The sequence below is a fragment of the Grus americana genome, chromosome 1 (assembly GCF_028858705.1).
Source record: "Grus americana isolate bGruAme1 chromosome 1, bGruAme1.mat, whole genome shotgun sequence".
Taxonomy (NCBI): domain Eukaryota; kingdom Metazoa; phylum Chordata; class Aves; order Gruiformes; family Gruidae; genus Grus; species Grus americana.
The window spans coordinates 85,635,099-85,654,704 of NC_072852.1; the positions used below are offsets into that span (position 1 = coordinate 85,635,099).

General features: G+C 40.1%; 1 protein-coding gene and 1 long non-coding RNA gene across 9 annotated transcripts in view; one reads left to right on the plus strand and one right to left on the minus strand.

The window, feature by feature from the left end:
• Window positions 1–140: 140 nt before the first annotated feature.
• LOC129207145 (uncharacterized) lies at window positions 141–18,885 on the minus strand. Of its 2 annotated transcripts, none has more exons than XR_008577386.1 (4): window positions 18,843–18,885; window positions 14,639–14,810; window positions 8,515–8,737; window positions 141–1,396 (listed from the first exon to the last, which is right to left on the minus strand). It is a non-coding gene; the product is annotated as an uncharacterized LOC129207145 (long non-coding RNA). The 2 variants fall into 2 exon arrangements; XR_008577385.1 differs by lacking the exon at window positions 141–1,396 and adding an exon at window positions 7,821–7,894.
• Window positions 14,722–19,606, plus strand: part of CRACR2A (calcium release activated channel regulator 2A) — a 56,382-nt gene continuing 51,497 nt past the window's right edge. For 6 of the 7 annotated variants that reach the window (XR_008577357.1, XR_008577358.1, XR_008577359.1 and 3 more), the window contains exon 1: window positions 14,722–14,890. Coding sequence is in view for 3 of the 7 variants with exons in the window: in XM_054827349.1 (XP_054683324.1) it covers window positions 14,723–14,890 (168 nt within the window). In the remaining 4 variants the exon portion in view is untranslated. Of the gene's footprint in view, window positions 14,891–15,071; window positions 15,101–19,606 lie in introns of all 7 variants that reach the window. The other variant, XM_054827382.1, reaches the window with a different exon arrangement.

Below are 19,606 nucleotides of genomic sequence, written 5' to 3' on the forward strand. Positions count from 1 at the left end.
ACATTTTTTTTGCAGTGTAACACAATCAAACTTATACTGCTGCCGGTGACATGAGCATGAAGTCAAACATGTATTTCCTTTACTCTGGCAAGTGAGGTGGCTCAAGGACAGGTCAAACTGGAAGGCCTTCAGTTTCCTAGCTCTCAGTTAATACAATTTCCATTTTATAGCCGATCTGTAAATTTCTTGCACTATGTTTATGATTCCAGTTTCTGTAACTTTTCTTCTGATCCCTGATCACAAAAAAGGAAAACATGATTTTGAATGTTACTATGAAGTTCCCTCAGGGTGATGCAATTTCATAGGCAATTAAAAGCTGCATTAGTGTGGAAAGTCAAAATAGACCTGTTACGAACAGCCTAAATGTAGAAGAAAATGACCTCTTGCCTCTGAACAGTATGATGGCTCTCTAGACAGAAATAAACACATATCACCATACTCTGAAAATACAAACTCTGAAATACAGCTTAGTTTATTTAAAGGTTGGGGTTTTTATTTTTATATTACACCTGGCATTTCCTGACTTAAGAGCTGCAAGCCGTCTTCTGCCTACTACCTGTTTCTGTTTGTAGTTCTGGCATTTGTGTAACCCAGTGGTAGAGACTGTCATCCAGTTTCTAACTCATTTTACATTAAACATAGCAGTCAGAAGGATCCTAGCTCTGGACAGTATGTTTTGCACCCCAGTGTTTGTCAAAATCTCTTGGGTTTAGTCCTTGAAGAAAATCAAGTGAGTTTGTACCTAGACTTTATAGAGGACAATTTTGGACCCATATAAAAGAGTGAAATTTTTTAAAGTATTCTGTTTACTGCTGTAATTTAAGACTGTGCTAAGAAGTACATTCAGGCATATGCACCTTTATTCTTGGGCTCTTTTTTCTCTTTGCAGTTAGCTTCATAGTCTCTGACATCACAGCATATGAGCTGATTGCTTTTCACTTAGTCCAGGAGGGAGATATGGAAATGGATTTGATTCTGGCTTTTCATGAACTTGTGGCTGCTGAAACGTGGCAGGATCTTTGCCTCAGCCCTCATCAGGTAGGGAACTGAGTTCTTATGAAGGTATATGATCAGAAACTGCTGAAAGAAACCACAGCAGTACATGAGTGCAATTTTGAAAGCGTAATTCTATTCTGAAACACAGTTCTTCAGGACCTCAGAGGCTGAATTTCCACAGTGGTATATAGGAATCCAATGTTTCAATCCCACCAAATTTCAATGTGATAAATTTACCCTTTAGCTATATGTTAAAGTAGTCCATTCCTTGTGTGGGTCTTCTGGGGTTTGATGATTACAGTGAGTGGTTTATAGTCTTCTGAAAGACATAGGTCTTATTCTTGCTGCTCCTCCAGTCTGTGAATAGTTCGATCTAAGTCCAATATTCTTCCCAATTTTGCTAAAAAGGAAAGAAAAAAGATTCATTTTAAAGCAGAGGACATAAAATGGATAGATCTCATGGTGCAGGTTTCACCTGTCAAGTGACACTTAGTCAGGACACTCACTTAGTTGGAAATGATAAATACTCAGTTTCTTCTTTTGGCTACTGTGATTAAATCCAGCAGCTCCCACAACTACTACTCACAAGAAGTAAAAGCGAAGATTTCTTTGTTTGTTTGGGAGACCCAGACAAGACAGTTCAATTCAAACTGCAGATTTCACCCAAATTTTCAAACAATACCAGGCCAAATAATTTAAATTGTGAATTATAATAGCTACTGCTAAGCTGTGTCTTCTAGTTGACGTGTATCTACATGGGTACTGCAATATAGTAGTGGTCCTACACTGGAAGTATTGTATGTCTTGCTTCTTACTCCAGTGATTGTTCTTCCTAAGGAAGAGCTAGAACCTGTAACTTTTTGCTATGAGACAGAATGAAAACAGAGCAATAGCCCATTTCTAGCTGGCTCTGTAAGGCTCTACTCCAAAGTATTCACAGATATATGTAAAAACAGCATTAGCTGACTAGACAAGACCTAGACAACCTCAGTGACCATCTCTTCTACTATGCCTTAGTAGGCCCAAAAACTTTCTTACAAAAACCAGAAAGTCTAAATTGCATCACAGAAAATAATAAGGAAGAAAATGGAATGATTTGTTGCAACAAGGCGCCTCAGCAGACCCCAGTTTTAAGATATATTCTCTGGGGCCTTAATACATTAATGTTACCACTAAGTCTGCAAATGCTACTTCAGCGAGCTTTTTTCCCCATGCATGTGACAAATTCTCTTTGCTGTTCTAGAATTTTCCTCAGTCTTAGCTAATCCTGAATAGAGGATGTTTCTTGGAAACATTTCTATGTTGTTTCTCACCCCATCTTCCCTGAATTGTTTTAGTATGGAATGCTGTAAAGCCCTTTAGAATAGTTTTCAACGTGGTAAGAAGTTTCTTTCTATATGTTGTCTTCAGTTTCTCCACAAGCTTCTGAATTATGTCTAGTACCTTGTGGCTGACAGTGTGCCTTCGTTTCTCTGAAAGAATCTTGTAAGAAACATTGTCCACACCTTTAAAAGAAATGTAATTCCATCTTTTACCCAATATTTTACTAACATAGCAAAAAGCTAAATAGAAAAGTTAGCCTGAGTCAAGTCATCATGTGTGGAGTATTATAGCTATTCAACATCCTGATGATTTCATCGTAACTACCTGTGTGCCTATTTTAGCCCACAGTACATATAAGGTAGCTGCTGTGATAAGCAAGTTTCAAATATTTACTTTATTACTGAGCATGGATATGAGCAGTAAATGTCAAGTAGCACTTTAATGTACCGTAAATCCACACTCAAGCTTGCTTTCTGGAAACTTGTACAAGCCTACAGTCAAAGAATCGTAACAGTGAAGTAAAATTTCTCTTTACAGAAGCCATCCTAGTTAGACTCAGTTACATAATCATCAACTCCACATTTAATAACTCTCTTAAACTATTACTTGTAGTGCTTTGTAAGTAGATATATCAGGCATACATGCCTGTAGTCTGCAGGTCTTCCTCACATTCCCCTTTATAGATGCAAGATTTGCTATTTGCCAGTGCTCTGGTATTGTAGCTTACTTTAAGGAGATAAGCCTGAAGGATTACACGCTGTTAGGAAAGATGGGGTGGGAAGGCAAGTAGGAGGGCTTGTACGCTGTGAAAAGGAGTGCCTTGGGTGCAGGGAGCTCTGCCTTGGGACAGTTCATGAACCCATGGAGAGTGTGGGTAAGGACCAGAGAACAGACCAGTGCAGTTGGTGTCATAGCAGGCATCTGCTACCAGATCACCTGATCAAGAATAGGCAGATGAAGCCTTCTTCAGATACCATGCCCTAAGAGCTCTTCTGCAGCTGGGAGATCTTACAGTGATGAGAACTATATTGAGGCTTTTTCTCTTCCTGGGGGCCTACCTGGAGAAACTAATCCCAGATGCAAATATTTACACATTTTTCAAAATATACTTTAGGCTAAGTGAAATCTCTGAACCAAATGAATGTGAAGTCAATTCTGTCTCCCATTGCCATCTTCTATAGATATGTAACTAGACTTGGGACAATTTGGGATCACAGGTGTGGAAGGTCCTAGTTGGTCCATTTTGATTGGTCGCACGTTAAGACTTTGCACTGGATGAGTGTCCCTGCACCCTTCCAAGCTCTTCTGCCCTGTGCCGTTTAGGTTACAGAGGTTACAGCTCCACGCCCTGATCCGAGACGGCCATCGTGCACGTAGTCCTGTCTGCAAAGGGGACCAAGGCAGGCAGCGCCTCCTCGACTGCCCCTGGCTCTCCGACCCGACTGGCCGCCGAGGGCGAGTTGGTTCTGCCACAAGTGTGGTGCGACCGGCCCCCGCGCCGCAGCAGCCTCCCCGGCGGGGCGCCCGAGCTCCGACCGCACAGCCCCGCCAGACGGAGAGGAGGGGAAGGAGGCTGGACTGGACGGGCTCGCTGTCCCGCCCCTGGGGCGCAGCCCGCCTCGCCCGATTATGCCACCCGTGCTCGAAACAAAGTTTAGAAAGTTGTTTCCACCTTTCTGCGGTCTTACTTCCACCCTGAGGCGTGGGCAGGCGGCGCAGAACCGCACCGACCCCCGCGCAGGGGTCGCATCGCGCCTTCTCCCGGGCGCCTACAGGAAGCGGCGGGTGGTGAGTCGGAGGAAAGTATCATGGGCCAAAAGAATCGGGATAGGCAAAAGAAGAGGACTGCGCACAGCCAGATCACTCCCCTAGCGAAGCTGCTGGCGCAAAGGCACCCGCGGCCGCTGCCTCGCCCTCGCTTGCAGCGCCCTGGTGTCTCAACAGTGCCCTGTTCTTCCGCCGCGCTCCGCCTGTTGCAAGCTTTGCTTCCTGCGAGGGGCTGTCTGCAAGAGAACATCGCCTTTGCGGGCTCTGCGGGGTCGGGCAGGGGCTTAGCAGGTTCAGGGCAGCCGGCAAGGGGCAGCTCTTACTAGCCCGCGTCCTGTCCCCAGGTGCCGATCGGCGACCCTGCCTCCGCCGGGAGCGGGGGGCTGCGCCCCGCGGCGGGGGCTTGCGCTGGCGGCGGGGCGGGCGGTACCTGCCGGAAGGAAGCTTGGAAAAGCTGGTACGGGCGGAGGAGCAGCCCTGCCCGCTGGCTTGTCCGGGGCTGCCCCGCTGGCAGCGCCGGCACGGACTTCCGAAGCCGCTGTCAGGGTCGCACGCTGCATTCGCAGCCCTGGGCCCTTTCGTTAACCCGCAGCTCGCTCTCAGGCTGGAAGACAGCAGGATTGGAACCGCAGCGGTTGCCAAACAGGCTGCTCCTGCCTCCGTATCGCCTGCCTGCCGGCGTGAACGCGAGAAAGTTGTTTAAGCCCACTCTAGTTTGTCTCCTTTCTTTGTACAACAGTGGAGCGACATGGGGTGAGAAGCTTGCATTCAGAACGACAGCCGAGTGTGCTGGAGTGTGAGGTGTCGTGGCTCCTCCTACACAGAGAATATTCATAAAGGGGCTGCCCAAAAGTGCTGTTGACTGGCAGTCTTTGTATTTGCGCTTCTGCATTCCTCCTGCAGCTTCGTGCTAAGGCCAATAGACAGTGTTACAGAGAAATCGCTTTATGTCCGGGTTACCTCAGGAGTTGCCCAGTTGGTTTTCAGTGTACGCTTCCCTGCAGATACAAAAGATAACTGAGTTTGTGGGAACAGGCCCACCAAGTACTTAGTGAAGATGAAGGCAGTGCTGCTACTGATGGTTGTAAAAATGATTCTTCTGTTCCCTACAGTAGTTTGGTGTCAGTCTTACACTACTGTATCACTAGTGGGGTATCTGATTTAGTTTTCTGTCTTTGTTGATACTGAATGCTTGTGATGACTGTAAATGACAGTTATAAAAGAAACTTGCTGCTACCAGGGTAATAGATTTCTTAACAGGTTATAACTGCATGTAATGAAACTTGGGTAGTGTCACAATTGGGAGAATGGTGAAATCCCTCTGGAACACTTTGACTAATTTAACATAATTTTCTTAGTTGCAACTTTATGGTTTTCAACAATAGTTTTCAGGTTAGTTTCACTTTTTTTTAGATGGCGCATATGAATTATTCTGATGCACTGGTAAAAGTTTATTGGTTGTCTGTGGGATGTCCTAAGGACTCAGATATCTGGTCCCAAATGTATCATTAGGGACTTCTGTATTGTACAACTCAGTAGGTAACTGTTACACCCAAAAGAGTGAAAATTAAATGTCAATCTTCTCTATACTAAATTTTCATCTTTCTTGACATCAAGAAAAGAAGTCAAAAGTCAGTGTTTCAAGTACAAAGAACAGATGTATGTCTGTGAATGGATTAAGTAGCAAATGAGATTAAGAGTAATAATAGTTTACAGCCTCCTGGTCTGCCAGCTCTCAGAGGCTTAAATTCACTGCTGCTGAAGTGAAGGAGGTATATCTGGCTCTGCATGAGACACCTCTCCTCCCTTTTCCTCCTATCCTGTGATGGACTAGAAAAGAACTGTAAAGAAAGTAGCAGAAGTTAATACACTGAAGAGCATTACTCCACAAGCTTTTCTTGTGGTTTCGTCAGCCTACAGGATGCATGTGCTGCTTCTAACAGATCTCTCTCTTTTCCTCCTCCTGTTTCTGTTCATGGACAAATAATATACTATCATAGTTTTGTAGATGGGTAAATAGTGGTCGTATGGAGGGGTAAAGAAGTCTGCCCAGATTCCGTCTCCATCGTTTGCTAATTTGCAGTATAAGTATGTATGAATGTACAGCTCTACATATAAGGAGGGAGTAATACATCTTTAGGGTTTTATTTCTCTTGTTAAAAATGCAAATTAAATCAGTTTAAGTTAAACCTGATGTAAAGACATGATTGATTCCACTGTCCATGACTTAGGCATTGTGGTGGTTCTGCATGGATGTGTCAAGAAACTGGCTGAAACTCAGTTAAAGACTAATTGGAGCTCTCTCCAGACAGGTCGGGCCTAGAGTTTTCAGTCTAAATCTGATTTATTTTTTTATCCAAAGAGAAAACAAAAAAATGGTGATAAATATTTGCCTGCATTTCTAAGCACCAGTGCCCTTTTCTGGGGTAGTAGTTCTCCACATTTAGTAAGGTGAATCACCAGAGGGTCAGATAAACAAGGTCCAATCTGCCTCATTAGTCACTATCAGATTTATTGTGTGTCATGTGTCGGTCTAATTTGACTTCCTTCTCATGCTCTCCTTCTGCTGTGCCTCTGTTTGTTCTGTTGTGTCCCAGACTACTCCTTGCTGAGATACTTTATTTTTGCCAGACAGAAATGATGAAGTGACCATACCTGTTGCGCAGTGGGAAGTCACTACGTTGCTGAGCCCCTTTGAAGAGCCTGTGACCTCCAGAAAGTCACTCCAGAAGATATTCTCCCTATCTGCAGTATCCTGCAATAGCCCCATTTTCCTCACATGACTCATCCCTTATTCTGACAGAGAAGGTGTCAAGAAAGGAGAAGGGTCTTGCTGGGGTACTTCCGCTCATTAGAGAGCAGCATAAATGGGGGCGGGGATCCTGCACAATTGCAAGAATAACTTTTTTACTAGTTGACTCACAGAGAATGTGGAAGTTTTATTTCCACTTGAAAGCAGTGCAGAATTAAAATCCAATTAAGAATCTGTAACGATGCATTTTTAACTGTGTTGCTAGAGTTTTTTTAAGAACTAAACAGGATGAGGTACACCAAGCCTAACAATCAAATATAGATAAGTGGATTTGTTTATATGTGTTTCCCAGACCTTGGAAGTGAGCTATGCAGAAGAGATAGCATGAGGGTTATCTTGTACTGCATATAGGAAAATATGACACTTGTATCATACTTTACCGTTACTTCTTGCAATGGAAAAACAGTGAACTAGCAAATTAAATATTCCTATGCCTCACTCACATGGTTGTGTCCCATACAAACTGTCCCACTGACTCAGGTAAAGGTGGTTTCCAAGAGCAAGTTTATAGTTTTAGAAATTCTGAAAATTTTAAAAACAAGAATTCTTGCAAACCCAACTGCAAACCAAGAGCCAAATAACTAAGACGACACTTGGAACATGCCTTTCAGGTCTTCAAGTGCAATCTGCATTAGCTAGACTAAGGTCAGTGACAGAGTAAACTGAAATTTTCCATTAAAAATGAATTTTTATTTGAAGAGAATATTTAATTTGCATTTTAAAAATCCTTTAATTTAGGTTAAAGATGTAACATACCTTGATAAACTAGAGAGTATATTTTAGATTTCAAGCCAAATTTTTGTTGGTTTTCAGGCAGATAAAAGGATTTTTTTTTTTTTTTCCCAGAAGTTACATTTTTAGCAAGGACTTTCAGAGGAGGCAGAATATTTCAAGATTTTTTTTTTTTGTGAAAATGGTGTACTTTAAAGATGTTCTTGTCAAGCAGATTTCACCAGCTGAAAGTAGCTCCATTTAGCAGTGAGTCATTAGGAAGCCCTGAAAGATAAGACAATAAAAAGGAACATATACTGCTTTACTTAAACTTTTTCCAGGCCTTTACTTCAGAGGCAGATGTCTGTTTCCAATGCAAATAATTTGTCAAAAAATGGAACAGCTCATGTGAATTGGTAGTACCTCCTGCCACAACATCGTGTTGCAGGTTACATTATTTACTAATATAAAGCTATTATTAATGTAGTTATTTGCATTTAATTTCAGTGCTTGGGATAATGCAACAGAATAAATCATGCAGTCAGATGAAGTCAGCTCAGTTTTGACTTCACCATGCTTGGAATTTGTTGCATGTGTTGTAAGGTGCTCCTTCTTAACAATAGGTTTTATTTCCCTGAACTAATATGTTTTGGAAAGAAGTCAAAATAATGGTAAAATAGTTCTGTATAGTTCTGATACAAGTCCTATAACTGCTAATGTCACTACTCTTTACATGCAAACATTTATAAAAAGATAATGCTGCAGCCACAAATGTTAGCTGGAGTTGTTGCCCAAAATACATAACTGGCCAAATTTTATTTCTATGCAGTAAGGATTTATTGGTAAGTTAGAGAGATAGAGGCAGAATTTGTGGGGAAAACACACACTCAAATACACATACACACCTATACCACCATCCTGCTCGGGTGTTAGGTAGCTCAAAAGTTCCTTGAAGACTCAAGGTTGTTGCAACCAGCAGGCAGGCAAGGAACAAGAGGGAGGGAGAACAGGTCTTCTTGGAGACAGTGTCCTTGAATAAGGCAGGAAGAGCAGGAGAGCATGGAGCCTTGAAGCATGCAGAGACTACAGGCAGGGTGTTCTCACAGCTATGATGATCCCGTGATTATTCTGCAACAGCGATTTCCATGATTATTGTTGCCCCTAAATTCAGGGTGCTTTTATAAGAAGTTTGCATTTCCGGACAGTTCTTAGCTTTTCATTTCTTAAATACATTAAAAAGGAAGCATCCAAGGCAATGAAACAAGAGGAAAAGATGCATTTCCACTAAAATCCTAACTACTTAGAGTAGCTTTACTTCTCAAGGAGCCTAGCAGCACTAAGCAGGTCCATTTAACTTCACCTTGCCTTTTCAGTATGGGTCCCTAAGAACTGCTAATATTTAGGCAATAAAAATCAGAGAAAGATAGTGCTGGAAGGAAAGTGAGAGGTTCTATGATTATTGTTGCATGCACATTAGTTGTTTTTCATTAATGTTTCCATATTGAAGGAGCAGGATGGGGAATGAATGAATCTGCCTGCTTCCTTTGCTTACCTCTGTTACCTTTGGACATCTGAATCTTAATACATGGATAGTTTTGTTTACTACTTCCATAGAGGCCAGCAAGAAGCCAGGCAAGTGACTTTATCTATGTGGGAAGCTAGCCTTTGGGAGACGCAAATTTTTTTACAAACCCAGTGAAAACTAGTTGCTTGGATAGAGATGTTATAAAAGGTTAATAAGGACATGATCACCAGTCAGAGGTGGGATCCTGCATCATTGTGCACAGAAGTGACATAGTTTGGGGTTTTTTTACCAACATTTGGATTTGTGGATTCATCTAGGGACAAATGCCAAGTGGGGGGTGAGTGGTCTGTCTCCACAGTCTTCGGTAGCCTGTTTTGGAATTGTTAATGCTGTCACTTTAAGCATCTTTTCTGGTTTTCTCCTGTTTCCCAGTTATATTGTGGAGACTATGCTTCTGATATATGACCTGGTATGTTTTTTCCTTAACCAGTCATCTTCTGAAAATGAGGAATTTCATTTATATGATTACAACATATTTATAACCCACAACATCTTCTCCCAGGTCTTTTCCCTCCTTGATTTCTGCTCATCTCCCTTACCTTGAAATAAATTGGAAGTAATTTCTTGGCCATCTAAAAACTTGTTGTGGTATAAATGAAACTTTGAGCTTGCATTATGCAGAATGTCAAAGTAGGTGATCCTAATGGTTCCCTTAATGTTTAAAAGCTACAGTCAGGGCTGGTTGGAGGGTTTCTATTATGACTGATTGTAAACAGACTTTGGTTCTCCCACACAAATTTACTCACAGGAAAAAATTTTCTGCATAATTTTTTTAGGTCAGTGGATGCAGGATTCCTTTGTTGTCTGCCTTTGCTGCTCCCCTGAAATTATTTTCATGACACATTTTTTCCAGACCATCCTGTTGTGGTCCCTCATAGCAACTCCAACCTGTCTCAGATCTCTCCCTCCACAGTTAAACTCTCCACACCCACCCCATGGTACACTGTCTCTTAAGATGAAGATTCATGAAAGATTGTGTGTGTCATGAGAGACGTTACCTAGCCAGTGACTTCAGGCTATGTGGAAGAAAAGAGGCTTTTATGACACATCCCAGTGCCTTTCTGAAGCAGAAGCACGAGAGTTGCATGTTTTTACTTGAAAAGTAAAAATTGGAGGAATGAAAGTCCCATTTTTCATCTTGTTCAGTCCAGGTGTTCATATGGTTAGGTCAGGCTTTATAATGCTTCCATGAGAGTTTAAAGGGTAATTGCCTTAGTCATAGTAGAGGAAAAAAATACAGATTTTTTTTTTTTGGGGGGTGGTGGGGTGCACAACTTTGTGTCTCTGTTAGTTGTTTTAATTATGGGACCTGAATTTTTACCTCAAACTGTCATAGAATATTTTTTAAATGGCTAAAAGTAACATTGAGGTCCACTGATCTATCTATCTATCTTTCTCAAGGAATCATCACCTATGCCACTATTCACAGATTTGTGTTTGGTCTGTTCTTCCATGATGGCAGTTGCACTACCTTTGCAGTCAGTGGTTCAGTGCTCTACGTTCTGTAGCATTAGATAGTTTTTCATGTCTAGCTTGGCTGCCCTGTTACAGCGCAGGAGTGTTACTTCTTGTGTATTGCATTATGTGCATAGGGAGTATTTTTCTCCAATCCTGTATCTAGCAAAATTCTATGTACTTGAGGATGGTTATTGTGCTCTCTTTGGTCTTAGGAGTCCCATTCTTCTCTCATTCTCTGTAGGTCCTGCTTTTTTATTTTTTGTTTTTCTTTGATGTATTTCCTTGATGGGCCACTTGGCCTTAATTGAGCTAAATAAACTATAATTTTCCAGATTAAATTTAAAGGACTCTACAACAGACTTCATTGTCTAACTGGATGAACACTGATCCAAGGGCAGAGCACAGTAATAGAGAACAGAATGACTTCTTTCAGCAAGCTTGTGCCAACTTAAAATAATTTTGGTGGTACATTTAAAGCTGCTGCTTTAGAAGCTTTTCAGCATAGTACTAAAAGATAACTATAAGTTGGTTCTGAAGAGGTCGTGTTCACGTGTCAGGCATACTACAGAACAGTTGCAGGTTATTTTAACAATGATAATTTGGTTGAAGGAGAATAGATTTCTCCTTCAACCAAAATATTGTAGCAAAAGTACACAAACTAATTTTTATTTTCCATTGTTTGTAAAATATAAATTTTATGTCTTATAAGAATATTTTGCATAACTCCACGGTGACCTCAGTATTAAGCAAGCTTACTACATTTTTCTGCTGATGATTCATGTTTCGAAGTGTGCTGCAGAAAGTTTGTACCTGTAGACAGATGCTAAAAAAAAAAGGTAATTTTACTGAAAGCTAGAAACTCAGAGGCATGAATGCAGGTAAAACAGCTCTGTAAGTTTTTAACTATCACAATTAGGGAGAATGGAGTTCTCACAAGTATGAAATCTGTGCACTAGCAGTGTTCTGTACCTCTAGAGTTTGGTGATTTACAGTACACCTGACTGGAAAATCACAATGAAAATGTCATTTGAAATACTAACAGTGACCTACCTTTTGCAGGCCAGTCAAAAAATATCTCATGATTAATCATCTGTAAAAACCTCATAAAGACCACATCCTTGTTTAGCATTATTTGGAGCTATGCTTGTTTGCATCAGCTCATGATACAACCTGTTTTGCATAATGAAGTGCTTGTTTGTAGCTAAAAGAATGGAAATCAAATGTCTTAATAGGATAGAATAGTCTTTTGAATTTGTAAGCTGTTTAATTTCTAAAGGAGATGGATGAGTGAATGGAACTACCTAAGTTATTTAAAACTGGCCTTGGAATAATTATATTGCTGATCCTGTAACATGGGGCAAATTGCAGTTTTAATCTTTCATGTTATTACCAGCATTTGCAAAGTATCAGGACACTCTAGGAATTAAGATTAACTGTGCCAGCTTTGGAAGGTACTATAAGGACTAAGAATTTTAGTGTATGCTGTAATTTAGTTTTCTGCTGTATGCAAGATGCTTGCTGTGTACTGAGTTTTTATGATGTATATGAAAGGTGGGGCAACTTGTAAGAAGGTGACGCTCCTGCGATGCATGTAATTTCATTTTGTGGTATGGAAGTATTTAGAAAGCATAGTGACGTTTTCTGAATTGTAGCTGTACTGTTTGCTAAATGTAAACAACTTTATCGGACTGTATATGTTGCCTTTTTGTTCCACCATTTTTAATCTCTTCATATTTCTATTCTTTCCTATGCAATTGACTAGATATTGCTTGCACAGTTTTTCTTTTTTCTTTTTCTTAAGGAAGTCTAATTGACGGTGCAGAAACCACAAGCACCAGCGGCACTTACTATCATGATTAGCTTGGCCTGTTCCTGCAGTTGTGAGCTTTTGAGAAATTGTTGAGATGTGAAAAAAAAAATTATGTCCAATGCACTTGGAGTCTGGGTCAGATCTTGTCAAGACCATCTTTAGACTGTACTTGTCCCACTGATTTTTGGTATTTTTAAACCTGTTTTTAAGTTAGCGTCACTTCAAAGTTGAAACTGGCCTGATTTTGATTACCTCATACACTGGTATCAGTCAAGAATGAGCTGTATTGAAGTAAGTGAAGTTTAGGTGTGTAAAAGCAGTATGAAAGGAAAATCTCATCCAGACTACTATATCACTGTAGTATGAATGTGGCTTGCAGTGGCATTTCCGTGTGATCCACTTGTGGATGGCTATATAGAGTCAGAGCAAAGATACATTTAGTTCATATACTGTTTTTGAGACTGTAATATTGGAAATGTCAGGAAAGGGATTAAGAAACAGGGCAGTTGCGGAGTGATCATAGAATCATAGAATGGTTTGGGTTGGAAGGGACCTTAAAGATGATCTAGTTCTAACCCCCTTGCCATGGGCAGGGACACCTTCCAACTAGACCAGGTTGCCCAAAGCCTCATCCAGCATGGCCTTGAACACTTCCAGGGAGGGGACATCCACAGCCTCTCTGGGCAACCTCTTCCAGTACCTCACCACTCTAACAGTAAAGAATTTCTTCCTAAGATCTAATCTAAATTTACCCTCTTTCAGTTTAAAGCCATTACCCCTTGTCCTATCATTCCATGCCCTTGTAAACAGTCCCTCCCCAATCTTTCCTGTAGGCCCCTTCAGGTACTGGAAGGCTGCTCTGAGGTGTCCCTGGAGCCTTCTTTTCTCCAGGCTGAACAATCCCAACTCTCTCAGCCTGTCCTCACAGGAGAGGTGCTCCAGCCCTCTGATCATCTTCGTGGCCCTCCTCTGGACTCTCTCCAACAGCTCCTTGTCTCTCTTGTACTGGGGCCCCTAGAACTGGATGCAGCACTCCAGGTCATCTTTTCCTTCATGTATCTTTCCAGCTACTGATGGTTGGTCAGATTTTCTGAGCTAGAAATTTTCTTCGTAAGAGAAAGTACAGCTCTTCAGGCAGCTGTCGTAGCCAAACATCCCTTGCTATGTCTGACCCATATTCCCTGTGACAGCATTTTCTAGCCTTGTTAGTTTTCCAGGGTCTGTTTGGCTGCCAGCATGGGTGCTCTGGTAGGCTTCAGTGCCTTTTGGGGTGTGGAGCATGGTAAACCCCAGCCAAGAGCTCATGTGGCATGCTGCTGAGTGGTACCCAGTGCCTGCGTCCTGTGTGCAGGAGGAGGGGCAGTGGCTCTGTTCAAATAGCTGGTCTTGGGATTTATAGAGCACGCCTGACTGCCGTATGTTAAAATTGAAGTAAGACCCATCCTGAGAAGGAGTTTCCTAAAGTGGGATGGTGTTGGGTGTGGCCATCCTTTGCCTCCTCTTAGAATATTTTTTTCTTTTGCTGCTTGTAACTCTGATTTAGGAAGGATTTTGACAGCTAAGTTCTTCGGTCATTAAGCTAAAATTATTTCAGCTTTGGAGAGTATTTGAAGAATGGTCCTGGGATGATCTGAGTTGCAAAACATGGTTTCAGAGGGGCTAGGTCATTTGCTCTGATGAGGACTTTGATAAGTCCTAGTTTGGTTTGAAGTCAATGGCCCATTTACAGTGCTTTTATACTTACACACAATGTGGGAAGTCCATCAGTTATCAATCACCTTCCATTCTATAACTATTATATGAACTGTATTCCAAAGCACTGGATGCAAATTGTGATATGTTAAGATGGTCAGAGTCAACAGGATATCAGTTGAATACTTGTAGTGACTTTAAATTATTTTTTAATTTACCTGTATTTCCTGTGTTTTCTTGTTCACGTTGATTGTCTATATTTCTTGTTAAATTTGCTGATTTTGCTTTGAGATTCCTTTTCAGAGCTAGTTTTGTTTTCTCCTTCCTTCAGACTCCCCCCTCCTCATTCATTGTCCCATTTGCAGTGTCTTTAGTGCAGCCCATCAAGGGTAGGCATTTTCAAAGCTTTAGTGCCTAATTAAAGAGATGGTTGCTAAGAGATTGTGGAAGGCATCAAGAGGGTCTGATTTGCTCTTTTCCTTACCTTCCATGCACAGGTTTCAGATCAGAATTTGTGAGTAAATGGGATAGCAGCATCCCAAAATATTCCTGTTCTGAGACTGTGATCATGGACAGAATACGAGGAGACTGCGCCAGTCCTGTGCCACCAGGAGATGCAGAGAGGAGCAGGACTGGAGAACAAGACCCAGGACTAACTGTGTTGGGAAAAGCACATGAGTTCTTTCAGATTTGTGATCTGGAAGGCAAAGGCTTCATCACTCGTCAAGACATGCAGGTAAAACAAAATTGGCTATGTGAAATGCACAATGAGAGAAACTCCTAATGCCCTTAATGAGTTGAGACTGATTAATTTAGAGTTAAATATTGTAACACTCTCCTGGTAACTTTAAAGAGATATGTAGGATTTAAAATAATCTCTTTGAAGTCTTACGTAATGCTTGCATTTGTTTCCACAGACAAAGCAACAAAAAAGTGGAAAATCGAAGTAAGTGAATTTTAAAAAAATGCGCCAGGAATTTCATGCCATTCTTGCAGACAAAGTTGAAACTTGAATAAGTTCATTACTTTGCAGTTTGCCACAGCATCATGAATATATTCAGTCCAACATTTTTATCCTTCTCTTTTTTCAGCAAAATTATGTAAATAGTGTTTCACTTTGGTTTCACCTGCCAGACAATGGTGAACTCTCAGCTGCATCACCTATATATGTAGGAAGTATAGAGGAACAGTATTTTAGCATTTTTCAGTGTTCACAATAATATTTCATTGTGTTAATCCATTTCTTCTCCAATACTTACGGATGAAATTGGGGAGCGTTAGCAAAATAAATTCAGTGCAAACTACAACCTACGATGCTATGATACAGCATCTATATAAAATTTAGAAACCTTCCATATCCTCAGAAACAAAGATGTGTTTGCATATAAGAAAATGCAAGTGAAACACTTTTAACTACCTATATTGGAAAAGCAAAAACCTCACCATAAATTGCTCAGATTACTAGCTCTGAAGAGCTTTCTATGCAGTTGTGTGTTGTTGAGTTTTGTGATGACCTGTACTAATTCTGCAAAGTTGAAAAAAGATAGGAGTGCAGATGCTTGCTGTGCTATTGGCTTTACCAATATACATTATCTCATTGAAGTAACTGAATGCAAACAAATATGTTGTTAGTGGTAATTTTGGTAAATCCAGACCCATAGAAGATTTCATGGATTATGATTTTATTGTCTTTCAAAAAACTGAATGGCATATATTTTCACGTAATGGAAGACCCATATATGTGTGTGTATGTATGTGTATATAAAAAGTTCCAATATCTGTTTTTGCAAGGAACGTAAAAACATTTGTATCTGTTTGATTCTAGATTTTATGCTTAGAGTTCTGATAAATTTATACTTCAGGTTCTAAAGTAGATGTTGCAAAAGATGCAGTATAAAAAGGGTTACGAACGGTTCCAAAGAACAAATGAAGTACATTTCTTCTATTTCACCATGAGCATTTGTTTACCATGTCTGACAACTTCAGTATGTGTGTAAGTGTCTGGTTCACTTAAGACAGAAATAAGGATGCTCAGAACACTTGAGAGGATGTTTCTTTATATTTGTTTTTATTTCCACTGATCCAATCAAAGATAATATTACAAATACAGACCTTTTGAAGATACTGGATTATCCCTATTCCACTCAACACTTTAAGTCAAGTGTAATTCAGCTGAAATCAATGCAGTTCCATTGACAAAAAACTGGGGTGAGACACATCTCCTCCATTTGATTTTACAGTAATTTAGTGACAGTGAATAAAAATTATAAATGAAAGTCTTTTACGTTAATTCCAGCAATTCAGAAACCCTAATTCTTTGGAGCCAGTGATAGCTTTCTTATTGTCCCCTCTTCCTTGTAATTCACTAGTGGATTAATAGAGATTTGGATACCAGAGACTGTAAACTGCAATGCTCTCTAATGGATTTGGTACCCATTATTTTATTAATATACAAAATAATAATGTTTTATACTTAACTAACTGTACATTAGACATACTGTTACAGTTATTCATTATACTTGATTAGAATGACTAGTTAACTAGAATCCCTGTATTGCAAACGCGAGTTTGAAATCAGTATAGTTCATTTTGATTGAACTTTTCATGATGTTCGCTCTCTATAGCAAAGACATAAATCAATAAAGTAAATCAGTGTTTTCCTTAAAAGGTACCAAGTGTTAATCACTTCTGCATCCTGCTGTTTGTTAGTTCAGTACTACTTACCATTAATGAAGCATTGCTTCAAATACAAGATGCTAACATTAAGCTTTTTAATCTTTAGTCATGTGATAGGAAGCATGATTTTCAACAGAGAGTGCTGAGTATCTAAAAAGTACTGAATATCTAAAATCCAATTAACTTCAGTGGAACAGATCTTGCAAACAAAGTTTTCTGATGTGTCTATAATATAGTAATTATATTAAAGATTTACTCCTCCCTGATTATATAATGCTGTTTATTTAGAGATTATGTTAATACTGGTTGTTCAGAATTTTTCATTCCATTTCAAAGTATCAAATGTGCTCAACTTTCAAACACGCAAGAGGTTTTCTGAAATTGCAAGAAAGCACATTCTACCTGGGACTTGAAACCACAGCTTTGCACTTTGGGTCTTGAGGTTATCTTGAATAACAAGAATTAGTGTTGCAAAGTGTTTTGGTTTAATACGTATAGCAGAACTGGGTTCAGATCTTCCTCTTAGCTATTTGACCTCTGTCTTTTTATTTAGCAAAGTAAAAGATTGGTATTTTCAGATAAGTAAGCATGGATGTCATGAAAGCACAGAGCACATTGGGTGGCAATGCAGATAATTTCTCTTTAAGTTCCAGTGGTATCTTTGGTTATGTTTGGGTTTTTTGGTTTTGGGTTTTGTTTTTTTTTTTTTTTAATTTTAAAAACCTCATATTGAAAGGTTCTATGTATTTTTACAGTAAGCCCAAAATGAGCAAATAAACAAAAAATACACCTATGAGACCAACAATAACATTTTGTTTTCCTAACAACAACAAAAAAACCCTCTTTTTTTTTTTTTTTTTTTTAAGAATAAAAGCATGAGTTTGGGAAAACATTGACTTAGTAACAATGTTAAGTGTGGCCCCAGTTCATCAAAGTCAGTAAATTGTCCTCAGGGAATTTGATGGAGCAAAATGTTGGTACATTCTTCAAAATCTCCTCTTTTCATATTTTTTTCAAGAAAATGCAAGTAATTGCATTGTTTTCTACTGCAAAATTAGTATAATTCAGTTCAGAATTTGAACCCTGCAATAGAGCCCTCCAGCTGTAGTTGGAGAAGCATATATTTGTCAATCAGCTTTGCAGCAAGACAGACAGTTGTACAGAAATAGCAGGTGGGTCAGAAGATGACAGCCAGCTCTCAAGAAGCACTCCTTCAGCAGGTCCCAAAGATCTGGCAGTAGGAGTACAGTTTCTGTTTTTCTAAGTAAAAAGAGTAATTTGTCTGAAGCACCTCCTCCCTCATCAGTGCTGTGTAGGCTGTAAGAATTTTACAAGAGAAGCTAATTTTAAAAAGTTTCCCTTTAGATCTAAGAGATTAAAATCTAAAGCTTTTGGAAGATGACTGTTCAAGTGAAAAACTGGTAATAAATCAAGTGTATCACTGAGGAAGTAACTTACTTAGACTGAATGTACATCAAATTTTCTTAGTTTTTTTGGAAGCAGGCAGCAATGCACAATGAATCCTGCTCAGAAATCCCTTTCGGACTATTCCAGGCAATTCTGTGCTTTAGAAGCTCTGTTGCTTTCCCTTCTCAAGATCACCTTGGAATTCCTTTTACTCCTCTTCCCTTCAACTCCTGCAGGTTTATAATATATAACCTAAACCCTTTGTTGCAGCCAGGGAGGTTCTGGTTAATGCACTCAGCCAATTCTTACCTTGGCTATATGGCCTGGTATATTGAATAGTGTCCTGTCTCACGTGATGAGTAAGGGTGAGGTTAACTCTTTAATTCTCTGTGCGGTAGTCAGGAGTAACAACAATTACTCGAGAGGTTCAAACAAATCACAAATTTACTTAAAACTCAGCAGAACTACAAAAGATAGACGCTTGGCAAAACTTGTAATGATATTACCCTAATGTGCCGAAAACGAAGTTAGAGAGACAAAAAAGAGTGACAGAGAAGAAAAGAGAGAGAGAAAGAGAGGGAGGAAAAGAGAAGAGGTATCATCACCTTTGGATCCAGCGATGTTCTCTGCTCGTAGTTGTAGTCCTCAGGTGGCAGGCGTGCCAAGAACTTATGCTTCCCCTTTTTATAACCCAATGCGCCCATCTCATTGGCGAGGGTCTGTCATCACTGAGCAGGCACAGTATGTACTCAGGAATGTTCTAGAAATGAGTCAGTGTGTTGTGGGAATCTTGAGGGTTTCACAGTCCCCCCTCCTTGGGGTTGACCAAGTAATGATCCTTCACAGGCACGTACACGCAGAAGACAGATGGTCTTTGTCTGCATGCTTCAGGAATAAGGGAGTGGGCTCACAAGATGATATCCTGCCTCCACAGGTTCTGTTCTTGGTCGACATTCCCTCGTTATCAGTTTATCCCTGCTTGTGTCAAGATGGGTGTTTGTGACATTCACTTGTTATCAGAGCCTTACAAATAGTGGTTTGTGTTGTTCTGGAATTGCATAAGAGACTTTCTTTGGCCCTAAATCCCTTTCCCACAGTGGAACAGGTTGGCACTTCTGTTCTGATGAACTTTATTAACCTATTAGCTTGTAATTTTAGTATGTTGTATATACAATAGAAATTCAGGGAAGGGATTAAAATATGAATTAATAAAGCAGAGGATTTCACCAGTGTATATTTATACTGCTTCCCAAGCTGAGGAAAGGTTTTACTCTTCCTAGTGCTGTCTCCCAGTGGAAATCTTTGCTATTGTAGTTGTTTGCCACTCCAGTTTCCTCCTGTTTCTGGGAATCTCTCTGTACTGTTAAAA